We start from the raw sequence: 13,461 nt of genomic DNA, 5'->3' as shown, positions 1-13,461 counted from the left end.
TCCATCACACCAAAAGCCAGATTTCTACATTGTGCAGATAGAACCTCAGGATGAGATGGTATCTGCACAAACCTTAACCAGAGGGTGCTCTAAACACTTCTACAGGGCCTGTATCAGCTGTGGTGTTTAAGTTTGGTGTGGATACGGGTGATTTTGACCCGAAAGTATTTTGTAAAACTCTCACAACAAGCTTCCAAGCGGTTGGTTGCATCCTGCCCAGGGCTACATCTCACCAGCCCATTCACCATTTGGAAAAGCTCCACTGCGGATGCAATGGAGGCAGAGAAGGAGGCTTATTATCAAGGCTGAAAGGTTTCCTTGGTAGTTCATAGTTACACAAATTACAAGCGACCAAGGCAGCCAAGAACAAGATTGAGCATTATTTACCCAAACTACGGAGGATTTTGTTCATCCCACTTGGCTCAGACTCTGGAATGGTCTCCAAATACTCCAAGGCACGGACTTCAAACAAGCCTAGAAAAAAAGGAAAGCATCACTTAGACATGCATTTCTCTCTCTCTTTTGGGATGAAGTTTCAAACAAAATTACACATGAGAAAGCCCACATGTGCCCCAAAGAAGGGAAATACCCGTACATTGCCTAAAAGGGATGAACGCATGGATGCAGCCAGGCATCCTGTTTATAGCCTCTTATTCTGGGTTAGAGATGTTCTCACGTTCTCCAGCCTTTACCTCCTCCATGGCAAAGGAAAAGTTCAGCTTCTTAATTATTTCCCGGTTCGCTACCCAGGCAGCTGGTACAAGAGCTGGAAGAGAGTCTGAAGCTTTTCCATCACCTCCAGTTCTGGTATTAACTTAAGTGAATGGAAGGGGCCTCCTCTCCTGTCCATCATGCTGACAGCTACCTGTCTAATTCTTTAATAAAGTAAAGCCAAGCCAGCCTTATTGTTTGAAGGCATTTGAATTTCATTACAATCTCATTTAAAAGTTAATCTACAACTCCTTGGAAGTGTGGATAAGCCTGCACCCCACTTCCCTAGAACTAAATAAAGAATGCTTTTGGGGAAGGCAGCAAAGGAGTGTCACTGTTTCCAAGCTCAGAACCTGGAAGGGCTCACAACTGAAGGCAATCCCAGAAGAAGAGCACAGGACATTCTGCGGGCACAAAGTAGCTCTGCATTTCTACCATTTTCACTTGGTTTATTTTAATCAATTTTCATTGAAAATTCCCAAAACACAGGGTCATTTTTAAAAAATCACCATACACAATAGATAGGGCCAAGAAAATAAATGGCCATCCAAAACAAACGTGTCCCTCCAAAATGAGGAGAAAGCAGGTGGTCAATGGTCCTGGTTACCTGCAGTAACAAAACATTTTAGAAGGTACCAGATATTGAAAAACAATCAAACTTGGATTCCCCTTTGGCTGTTTTAAATTCTTGTGCAAGTACCACAATTGTTCTACACAAAACAAGAATAAGGACTGGATTTGGCAAGCATCACCTTTAACCCCGCTCTTCCGTAGCTCTCGATCCTGTATGAAACCAGCGAACATTTGCGTCTCCATGAAGATGTCTAGGAAATGGCGCACATTACGGGAGGTGTGGGACTTCCGGAAGGGATCCCGCTGGAACACCCGCTCTCCTTTCTCAGTGACGTGCATGTGCAGGGAGTAGTGCCCCACAATCTCCACGAAGAAGCGCACAAAAGCCTCCGATACCAACAAGTCCAGAGTCACGTCACCTACCAGAGGGCACAGAAAGCAGTCACATCTCAACCTTTGGAGAGATCAACCTCAACTTCGTTCCCAAAGGCTATGAAGGGACCATGCATCCTATTGGCTGGGTCAGAACCTAAATCTCTACCTACATATCTCTATTTAAACAGAGATAAAGAAACTTGGCACATAGCTCAGGATGTCAACAGCTTCAGTGGGTACAATAACTGCACTTTTAATGGGGAGCTAGGTAACCATCAACATGGATGTGCAGCAGTAAGGGTGGGTCTGGGAATCCAAACAACCACTTCTCTGTTGCCAAGCAGTAGGATGCGTGTGCAGTTTGCTGGAAGTGGGAAGCACTGTGCACATGCTTTTCCCAGTTACCGTTTCCCCACTGCAACCTCCTCTCCTCCCCATCGACACTGGGGAGTTAAAGCCCCTTCCTGACACCTTTTCCTCTGCCAACCACTTTCCCCCCACCCCACTTTGCAGTAGAGATGTCTGGAGATTTCCACACCACCATATTTTCATGGGTTTCTCCTTTTTAGTTATTATGATTATTTTATTTTTTTTAAGTTTTCCAGTTTTACAATTACGCCTTTTTCCTATTCTTACACAATAACTCTGCTTGACTTCCCACCCAGCATTCCATGACAGTTCTTTTTACATCTTGCTTAGCTGCATATACATTAATTCCTTCACCTTATTTTCCACACTCTCATATCTTTCATATTATCAACTGTTGGTCACAAAGTACCCCCTTATTTGGAATCTATATCTGAGGTCAATTTTTTGTAAATATCCCCCTAGATACTCCCACTCACTCCTCGTCTATTTATCATCTTGATTTCTTATTTTAAATGTCATACTGGTAAGCTCTGCACATTCAATTAGTTTGTATAGCCATTGTTCTTTCCCTGGGGTCTCTCTTTGTTTCCAGTATCTTGCATCTACTATCCTTGCTGCTATTGTTGCATATAAAAATAGGTTGTATTTAGGGGCTTTCTTTGGTAACTCATTCCCAAGAAATGCTTCTGGTTTATTGGGGTAAGTAAATTTGAAGATTTTCTTTAACTCATTGTACACCATCTTTCTGATCTAAGTCACCTTGTGTGTAATTCCGCTCCCGAGACAAGATTTCATTTCTCTCTTCTAAGATCTGTACGAGTGCAGCCTGGAGCTTATGAGGTAGGATTTCATCTTCATCTGAAACCTTTAAAATAAAAGGGGAGAAAGCAGAATGGTGGTAGTTAACATGTATTCCAAAACAGGACCATGTGACGTCACTAAAATGTTTCATGAAGTAATTGTGTCACCTACCACATGAAATTATTTCAGCATGCAGTTTAAGAGGGCACACCTCATGGCTATACATAATTAAAGTGTGGAACCAATTAAAATTTATGTTTAAAGCAGATGGGGTGGTTTCCAGTGTTCATCATTCATAGAGCAGACCCACTGAAATCAATGCACTTAAGTAAGTGAAATCCATTTATTTCAGGGGATCTACTTTGAGTATAACTTAGTTGTACACCACCCATTATCAAAAATATTTTTAGAAATCATTGCAGATGTTGATACAACCACTACAGATTTCTAGCCCCTAGAAGCAGAATTCAAAAACTAAACAAAAATCCAATAAATATCATAAGGTCACATCTTAAGACAGATCCTTTGAATAACCAACTCCCATGCACCGGCTCCAATGCAGAACAGACCAGTGGAGCGAAAAAAGTAGGACTGCTTGCTGTGAAGAGTGTGGATAGGGAGAAGTTATTCTTCCTCTATTGTTATATTAGAAACTGAGGTGGAAGATTCAAGAAAGGGAAAGAGGACATGCTTCTTCACACATCACATGAACTACAGCCTGCAATTTGCTACCATAAGATGTGGCAATGGCCACTACCATGAACAGAGGATCAGATAAACAGACAGACGATAAGAGAAACTGATGTACTCTTGAGGTCATTTATAGCTTTCTATATTTGAAACCGAAACAAATCTTAGCAAATTGCTTCTATTTAACCCTTTGGCCTATTTAACCCTTTGGCCTGAACTCTTTAATTCTTGTCCTCAGTTGGATCAAAATCTAGATACAGCTGCCTGCTTTTGCTCTCATGCAAGCCACCCTTCCTTCCCTCTCTGCTTGCCTCCTCTCCACCCACCTTGGCCACTGCTGAAGTTTAAAACTGTAAATTCCTCTGGGCAGAGACCTGTCTTTTGCCATGGACAGAGATACCATTACACAAACAACTGAGATTAGAAATGCCTTTCAAACATTCTAATATACAGAAGTACTAGATACTGGGCAAATGCAATCACCCAATGACTCCTGAGTACTCTTTAACCAGGAGTTGTGCAGTAGAACTATAAAGCCCAATGACATTTCATTTTGCTTGGTGGAATGTTGCATTGAACAGTTTGTCAGTCTCCCCTGCTTTGCCTGGGGGAGCACCTTCAGGCAACAGGGGAAAAGGGAAGTCAGCAGAGAATGACAACACTAGGTATTATTTTTAAGAACAGCTGATTACAGGAAACTCTCGACTGTCTAGACTCTAGACAATGAGGAGAAGAACTCTTGTGGAGAGGAAACACAGAAAATAGAAGCAGCAAGATGCTAGAGAGACAATAGCTTTCTAAAGACCAAAATACAAGTCACATTACAAGTATACAGTGGTACCTTGGTTTGCAAGCGCTTTGGATTACAACCATGTCAAACCCGGAAGTGTGTGTCCCTTTTTCGGATTACAACCCATTTTTTTATTTTTTTTGGATTACAACCAATTTGGGGGGGGGGGAGACCCCATTGGCAAAAGCGCGCCTTGGGTTACAACCTGTTTTGGTTTACAACCAGATCTCCAGAAAGTATTATGGTTGTAAACCAAGGTACCACTGTAGTTTGTCCTTGTGCATTTTTATTTCAGAACAGCAATCATGGGGCAGGCAGCAACGATCAGGACCAGGACTGAAAAAAGTGGGGGAAGGGACTTAAACCTTTAGCACCCATCCCCTTAAAGCTATTTGTGTGAGCTGCCATTGGTCCCAGCAGAAGCTTCTCTCTGATGCAAATAGTGACTCAAGGGGGGGGGGAGAGATTTTCAGCAGAACTATGGCATGGGAAGAAAAGGTTTAAAATATCTCCACCCATGCAATTCCCAGCATCTCCAGATACGGCTGGGAAAGACCTCTGCCTTAAACCTGATCTAGACAGGCAAACATCTGACCTAATATAAAGCAGCTTCCTATTTTCCAAGAATAACCAGTTTATGGATTGGACAACACAGTAAACTGAGGTTAATTTAAAGCAGAAGCGTCCAGTCTCATTGCAGCCATGCTGGGAGTGGGGGAGCGATGGAGAGCACAGAAGTCCAAGGGGAGCTAGGTTCATTCCTATCATGCTAAACCACGATGACCATGGGCTCAAGCAGTAGGGAACCCCATTGAACTTAAGACCCATATGCTCATCCTCCTTCTTCCCAAGTGTGTCTAGGAAAGTGTTTAGTTTCACTTTCCACAAGACCTGGCTTGTTGTTAGCTGCAAACCTAATATTGTGGTTTAAAAACACACTCTGGTTAATTAAGCAAGCCAACTTTGTAATCTATTGTTTGAAGTTAAGTTTGTTTAGAAACTGACTAAAGTCTGGAATTCATGGTGACTCCTTCCTGCTCATGCACATAGTTTGAAAAAATGCTATCTCGTTATGTGATAAGTGGGCCAACTGGAAATTTTGGCTACAGCCCCCTACTAAGTTTCAGCTGTCTTAGGAAATGCCACTTCCCCACAGAAAACACTTGTTGATACCTAAGCCACTCAAATGCACAGACAAAAGAAAAACTCCCTTGGGCAATCTTATCTCCCCAGAAGCCCAAGCATTCTGCGACCCCTCTTCCCAGTCCTCAGAACCACAAAATGACAAAACTAATCATCCTTGATGTCCTTTTTCCTCATCAGTGTAGACAGTTTGGGGCAGAGGAAATCAGGTAAATGGCAAATGGGAACAGATTAAACCCCAATTTCCCCCAGCTCTGCAGTCTCAATCCAATTTGTTCCCTGTTCCTTTTAAGCTTAAACAAAGAGTCAGCAGATCTGAACATGGATCTCCAATGTGCAGTTTGGTCCTTAGCTTCTTTTGTGTATTTATCCCCACTCCACTGCCTGTAAGGCCCCATTCGGGGGGGGGGGGAATTATTCTGCTTGCTTGTGAAGCAGCCAGTAGCTAAGTAATTTGACTCACCTGTTGTAAAAATGTATCTGCGCACAGATCAACAATCAGTACCTAAGGAAAGAGATAGATGGTTACTGCATATAATCCACAAACCCCTTGTGCAACCCACAGTCATCCTATCCTGATTCATATGACACTGTGACAACAGGCTATTGTCTGGCTGCACGGAACAGATAACACAGATCAGATAACATAAGCACAACCCTTCTTATCAGGTGACCGTGGTGTCCATCAATCGTTGGCAATCCGGGATAGGACAAAGTTATCGCTTCATAGCTCTGACTTCAGTTCAAGCACTTTGGTGGAAGCTATTGCACATGGAGGGAGTCACATCTACAATGGCAGCACATTCCAACTGAGAAGAGAAGGAAGGGGGAGCGGCCTCTACAAATAAAAATTCAGATCCCCAGCCCCATCAGAGTCTTTAAAAAGTTATTCTGTGTAAATGGGCTATTGAGCAAACAGTTATGCTGATACCAATGGAGAGCATTCAACTAACATGTTCCATCAGGACAAGAATTGCTCTGGAGGGTTGGGGGGATGCCTAGATCAGATTTAGAGGGTGTGGGGTGGGAGGAGGGGGACAGAACATTCTACTGCACAAGCAGAAATCCATGGGCTGATGAACATTCATGTAGCACTACACTGGATACAGTGTATCACTGATGGACTCAAGGTTCGTGCAAGCGTAAGAATTAAGCTTATTGTCTTAAATGAATAGGTCACCCCAGAACACACCACTAAAACTTTCACCCTCTCCTCACTAATATGGTGTAATAACTGGTGCACCACCACCCCTTACATTTCCTCCTGAGGTTTTCTCAGATCTCACCTCTTCAATGGGCAGGTCCTGGAGCTGAGTTAAGGAGCAGGAGAGGATGCCAATAAGGAAAGGGGTGGGTGAGCAGACAATGTCTATCATAGAATCTGGCAGGACAGGGATATAAGTGTGTTGCCAGGTGAACGGGTAGAGTGCTGCAACCACAGCATGACCACATTTGGACAAGGTGCTAAGTGAGGGAAATAAAACACAAAAGCATTAGTCAGTATATGAAGTCCCTGACTGATGAAAAGCACCCCTAATTTAGAGAAATTAATTTAGTACAGGTAAAGGCTAAAATGTGATGTATGTAATGGTCCCACGCAAGAGAAAATATGTGATACTTTTGGAACAGTACCACTGCAAAATAGAGGTAGTTAACTGCAAGAATGAATGCTGTCCCATAATAAATACTCCCTGGTTCCAGAAAGCCAGAATCTTAGTGGGAAAGAATACAGGCTTTTCCATGGCATGAAAGTCTTCTAAGTGCAATTTGTTTTTTATGGAGGAAAATTTGCACATGCTATCTTCCACCACAATTATGAAGTTGTACAGTTCCGAGATGACTGTGTAATGCACTTTTCCTGAGTACGAAGGAGCATAGGAATAAAGGAAGCTGCCTTATACCAAATAAGACGATTGGTCCATCTAGCTAAGCATTGCCTGCACTGACTGGCAGTGGCTCTCCAGCATTTCAGACAAGATTGGAGATGCCAGGGATTGAACCTGGGACCTTCTGCATGCAAAGTAGGTGCTCTACCACTGATATACAGCCCTTCCCCAGCTAGCCCTGCAATTCCAGATTTTGGTGTCAGGTTCCATGCAAGCTACACCTTATGTGCACACTTATGTAAGGGTAGACCAATAGTCTTTTTTCCAGTAATTCATGAATATCTGCTTCACGTTTCCAGAGTTTGCATTTTATGGTGGCTGAATTTGGATGATGATGATGATGATGATAGTCTATATATGCATTAACAAGAAAAGCTGCAATTATTTTGTGGCATGAAGGGTTCAGAAAGGACAGGGGAAAACACACGCACATGAAGATCTTGCCAAGCCAGGCAGGGGACGTGTCATTTCAGTCTCACCTCAAATTGTCAGCAACAAAGATCACCCTCCTTTCCAGCAGGAGAGAAGCGCAGACTTGGATCAAGTGAGAGACGCTAAGGCACTTAAACAGGCATTCAAAGTCGACATGTTCCAGACGCGAGTCCAGGGGACGGCAAAGCTCAATTACCTGAGAGCAGACAATTGTAAATGAATTATGGACAAGAATTGAGCTAGTTTGTTGTTGTGTTCTCTCCTGAAACCCAAAATGTTGAGGTGGTACAGTGGTACCTTGGTTGTTGAACTTAATCCGTTCTGGGAGTCTGTTCAACTCTCAGAACGGTTAGAAAACCAAGGCATGGCTTCCGATTGGCTGCAGGAGCTTCCTGCACTCAATCGGAAGCCGCGGAAGCCACATCAGACGTTCAGCTTCCCAAAAACGTTCACAAACCGGAACACTCACTCCCGGGTTTGCGGTGTTTGGGAGCCAAAACATTCGAGTACCAAGGCATTTGACAACCAAGGTATGACTGTATTCAATTAAATAATTATAGGAGCAGAATGGCTTCCTCTCCTCCCTCCACACATGCACTATGCCATCCCCAAATCTGCTACAAGGGTTGGGGGAACCCCCAGAACAGATTTAAAGGGGTGCACAAAGGGGAAGGGAAGTCCCACTGTGCAAATGGAAGTCGTTCCGCTCATGCATTTACTTAGGTGTGTGCACATAGACTTGGCAAGCTCTGAATTGTGGCCCAAAAGGACAGATAAAGGATGCCAGCAACTCAGCAACCCTCTGGAAATTGCTTTGTGGCTTGCACATTCTGGGCACATTCTGGGTTCCTACTGCAATCATAGTGATCATTCCTCACGCCTTTGCTAGGCAACAATGCCTTTTGCCGTTACCTCATTTCCTGCTCCTGGCAGGAAACTCTTCACAGTGATGGTGCGCCCAGGAGCAGGGAATGGTGCCTCCATGACGCTCCGCATGAATGGGTGCACCAGGGCTGGGGACATCTCACGCCTCTTCTCCACTTCATCCAATATCTGCATGAGAAGAATTTACTGTTACAAGACTGGTTCTTCCCGGCCGCAACACAAGTGAGAAACAGCTGGATAGCTCAGCTGGTTATAGTGTAGTGCTTATAGCACCAAGATTGCAGTTTAGATCCCCACAAGGGTCAGTTCCATATTCCTGCATCGCATGGGGTTGGACTAGATTATTCTCAGAATCCCTTCCAACTCTATGATTCTATGAAAGCAGAGAGGATTGACACTTCAGCACTTCAGCTGATGTCCTCTCATAAGATGTGCTGTGTTATTGGCACATGATATAAAGGCACATTCATTTCCCTCCCCCAGCACAGATGTGTCCTTCATTGTAATGGCACAACCATCTAGAGAAACCAGTTTTCCAAGTTCATTCACCAGAAAAGTGAGTAAGTCACCATGTCACCAAGTGTGGGCGGTCCTCACCCACCCAGGACACACCCCTAGGTGCATCCCCCCAATTCCACCTTCCTCACATTCAATTCCTCATTCCTTCACCTCCTCTAGCTCATTGTGAGCCACTTTTAAAGTTCGTTGTCAGCATTCTTCCAGACTCCAGCCGCCTACGCTTCCTTCACAATACTTTATTAAGTTGCGTAATTGCGCGCACACACATCCCATTTGTTTTCCACGGCTTTCTCTTTCACTTTTCTAAGTGGCGGCTAGTGTGCTTGCAGTAACACTGATCATGTAATGAGATCTGAGATCTTACTGTATGCTACACTGTGCATCTCAAGGCAAATGAGGCGGCAGCAGTTTTACCCTGGGGACAAAGCAGAAGGCAATCCAGTTCAACCCCCTAATCCTACAAAAAACAATGAGTGCGCATTTCCTCCTTGCTCATGAATTCACACCTAAAATCCATCAACATGGTGCATGGAGGTTGTAAATGGTTCAAAGAGAAGGCCCAAAGATGCTTAAAATTGAAATGCTATTAAATGTTCAATTATACATTCCTTTATATGACTGATAATATTGCAGAGAGCAGTTAGCAGTTTTTCGAAGACAAACCTAAGAACTGCCTTGCTGGATGAGACCAATGGCCCATCTTTCTCTCACGGGGGTCAACCAGATGCCTGTGAGAAGCCCACAAACGAAACATGAGCACAACAGCACTTTCCCCACCTTGGATTCCCAGGAACCGGCATTCAGAGATATATTGCCTCTGACACTTGAGGCAGAACATAGCCATCATGGTTAGTTGCCAGCCAGATGCCTATGGGAAGTCCAAAAGGAGCTGCTGGCAAACAATCAGGATGCCTTGTGCAAATCTCACAGATCAGTTTGGCAATACCACAGCGACTATGTATAATGAAGGATGTGAATCAGTGTTCTGGTTTTGACCTATAAAGTCTTAAACGGCTCAGGGCTGCAGTGCCTCGAGGACTGTCTGTCCCCTTATGAACTGACCCCAGATCCTGAGATCACCATCTGAGACCCTTCTTTGTGCGCTTCCTCCACAAGAGGTCCAGAGGGTGGCAGCACAAGAACAGGCCTTTTCTGCAGTGGCTCCCCATTTGTGGATTGCTCTTTCCTGGGGGGTTCGCCTGGCGCCTTCATTACATATCTTTAGGCACCAGGCAAAAACGTTTCCCTATAACCAGGCCCATAACATTCTATGTCCTTTAAAACGTGTCCTTTAAAATTTGTTTTGTTTTGTTATGTTATGTATTTTGTGTTCTCATGTTGTACTTTTATGTTGTGATCTTCAGATGAAGGGCAGTATACAAATTTAATAACAAGCATTCTAGGGAGTGGACAGATGTTATGTGATGAAGTCTCTTCAGAATACGTTACAAACCACATTGAACAAATTATCGTCATTTTGCCAGTCTGCAGCCAGCAAGGCAGTTTTCTCTGCAGTCTTCCTCAAAGCACTACCCTTCTCTTCCAGTAAGAAGGGAACTGAAAGCTTGTTTCTTAAGAGCTTCTTTAAATCAAGAGACCACATCCTTTCCAGCCACAACTCTGGGGGCTGGGGAAAGCGCGGTAAGCTTTGGATTAACCTTTACTGGTGCTGATTTTGCTTCCACCCCACTAAAGATGCATTAAGATCCAACCCTTCCCCTCATTTCCTTTACTACAGGGTTGGGGAGCCTGTAGCCCTGCAGATGCTGCTGGACTAAAACTCCCATCATCCCTGGCCTGGCCCTGCTGGCTGGAGCAGATGGAGTGCAACTAACTGCTGTAGAGCCACGGGCTCCCCACCCTGGTCGGCAGGTGCTGTGAAAAGATGTGTCATCCCAACAACCAACAGCAACCCTAGAAAGGCATTTTACCACTTTCTCTATGAGGTCCAGGGCAACCCACTCACCTTAGAGAAAAGGTTGAAGCAGCCGAGGCGACTCACCATGCAGTATACCTCAGGCAGTCGTTTGCCTTTCCCTTCTGGCTAAAAAGGCGACAAGAGCAGACCTTTAGGTGCAAAGCAGTGGAACATGCAAGAAGGCTAGACTGCTAAGGATCTCTCACGCTACTGTCACCTGAGCATCCCTGGTTTCAGCTACTAAATAGTGCATCTTCCCTCCACCCTCCTTTTCCTTCAATATGCCAGGCTTAAGAATTATTTGTAACTGCTCAGGAATATAGCCTGCTAGCCACTGCAGTGGCACTCAAAGCCAATCCATCCACAGGACTGTGGACATGCACTCATCCTTCACCTGCAGCTGCAGAGCTTTCACGCTAGCATCCAAGACAGGGAGCTACTTACCAGGAGCTTCTTGCAATATCCAAACCAGCGGCTGCCATCCTCACCAGTCAGCACAAAGGAAAACGTTTCACTGGAAAAGAGAGAAAAAAAGTAGATTGCCATGTTGACTGAGCGAGCACAGCAGGAGTTAGCCTACCCTGCAGAGGGCCCCATCTTCACAACGTGAATTTCACTGCTGGGCATAAATGACACAGCGCTTGTCCAGTTCCTAAATCTGTTTACAGCAGATATTTCATCAGTGTGCTGCCTTCCAAGATTTCCACCCACCCAGAAATGACCAGAACTGGCCGCCAAGAGATTACCTCCTTACCCCACCCTTGTTTGCAAGGGTCCCACTGGGGTAGGTAAGCAGTTCATGGTCAGCAATATCTAGGTCACTGCGACACTGCAGTGAATTGGGGGAAGGGTGGGCAGAAAGTAACAAGCAAATAAAAAGATTGCTAAAGGGTTGTAGTTTTGTTTGTGCTTTTAAACACTATTTTCAAGGTAGGGTATCTTTTAAAATAAAATTAAAAATCAAATAAATTTCTTCAACTAGCCAAAAGCACACACTTCCTAACACATCTCAGTCTGAGAGCTGCAAAACCACATGAAAGGGGAGACATGTTGCCCTTACCAAGGGCAACCAACCCCACCCTTCAATGCTAATCACTTCTACTCCCAGGGTCACTATTCAGTCCTCAACAAGAGATACCCTAAGAGATGGAAAACCAGTAGCAATGGACCTCGGGCCTGCAAGACCATTTCCCATAAGTCATGCCCAACACCTGGTGTCATCATTTGTTTATGTACTTGAACAATTTGTATACCACTTAGTCATCTCCAAGTGGTCGGTGTACAGGAGACCCAATGCAATAAGACTAAAAATGTGTTAAATTTGTAATATCAGAATTCAGTTTAGAAGCCTGCTGGAAATGGAAAAAAAAAAAAGGCTTCATTAAGCACTGGAAGTTCAAGAGGAAGTGACATCGGGTGTGGGGCGGGTTCCTGCCGAAAGGATGGATTATAAGGTGCCGCTGACCTACTGATCATAGGCGCCTCTAAACCCCTGTGCCTTTGCAAACTGATTTCAAACCTCCTGGGCAAAGGAAGTGGGGTGTGAAAACATCAACAATCAGCCTGCTTACCCAGAGCTTTGGCCACACTGGCAATGAAACTGTTATGCCTGATATCATGGTGACATTGGGTAATTGACAGTTTGGTAGCCACACCGATCTGTCAAAATGCCACACAGGGGTTGGAGGAGGTCAGACCCAGGCCCACTGGCTAGGTCCAGTTCCCCACCGCTGCTCCCAAGTAATCCAGTTCTTAGCCTAGATTCTCACTAAATAAAAACAATCCATTTTACAGTCTCTCACCTCTTTGACTCTGATGTCGGGCACCAGTCTTTGGGGTCAGGAAAACAGAATTTGGGGATGACCTTTAGCCTCTCTTCAGTGTCCTTAGACTGCCGAAAGTGGTGGTCAGGCTGCAGAGGGAACACACGCCACGTCACTGAACACAGGCAGGCAAGCAAAGAGTTTCTCTCTGGGTGCAGACATGGGGAACTATCCTCCAAGCACACCAAACACCAGCTCTGCTCCCACATCAATTTTTCCTCCTCTCCTCTCCTCCAAGAGCTGCTTTTGACTTGAATACCTTGAAAAGGGTACCCTACTCCCCCAAATAAAAATAAGTTACAATTTTTCAAAGGCAGAGGAACAGTTTCCAGGTATGATCAGATCAATTCTGCAGTAAGAGTATGCAGGTTACTGATTTCCTTCAGAATTCATTAACCAATTTGCAACAAATGTTTCCAAAGCAGCACTCAATTAAAATATCAGAAAACAGAGTGTATAATAATAATAAAAAATAGGCATATTAATATATACATGCCTTGCTATTTCCTGATTGATTTACAGCATGGTCTTCGTTGTAAAAAAAAC

The 13,461-nt window shown here is 44.3% G+C and overlaps 1 protein-coding gene across 1 annotated transcript in view; it reads right to left on the bottom strand.

Annotated features, from left to right (window-relative positions):
- DENND2C (DENN domain containing 2C) overlaps positions 1-13,461 on the bottom strand; it is a 56,864-nt gene that overhangs the window by 2,925 nt on the left and 40,478 nt on the right. The window contains exons 9-18 of the mRNA XM_081009815.1: positions 12,895-13,004; positions 11,537-11,606; positions 11,141-11,218; positions 8,683-8,823; positions 7,818-7,966; positions 6,739-6,916; positions 5,916-5,957; positions 2,788-2,893; positions 1,464-1,703; positions 388-474 (exon numbers count right to left, since the gene is read on the bottom strand). Of these exons, the coding sequence (XP_080865941.1) occupies positions 388-474; positions 1,464-1,703; positions 2,788-2,893; positions 5,916-5,957; positions 6,739-6,916; positions 7,818-7,966; positions 8,683-8,823; positions 11,141-11,218; positions 11,537-11,606; positions 12,895-13,004 (1,201 nt within the window). The remainder of the gene's footprint in view (positions 1-387; positions 475-1,463; positions 1,704-2,787; positions 2,894-5,915; positions 5,958-6,738; positions 6,917-7,817; positions 7,967-8,682; positions 8,824-11,140; positions 11,219-11,536; positions 11,607-12,894; positions 13,005-13,461) is intronic.

The sequence above is a fragment of the Podarcis pityusensis genome, assembly GCF_964106645.2.
Source record: "Podarcis pityusensis genome assembly, chromosome: 6".
Taxonomy (NCBI): domain Eukaryota; kingdom Metazoa; phylum Chordata; class Lepidosauria; order Squamata; family Lacertidae; genus Podarcis; species Podarcis pityusensis.
This window is presented reverse-complemented; position numbering and strand designations above follow the sequence as displayed.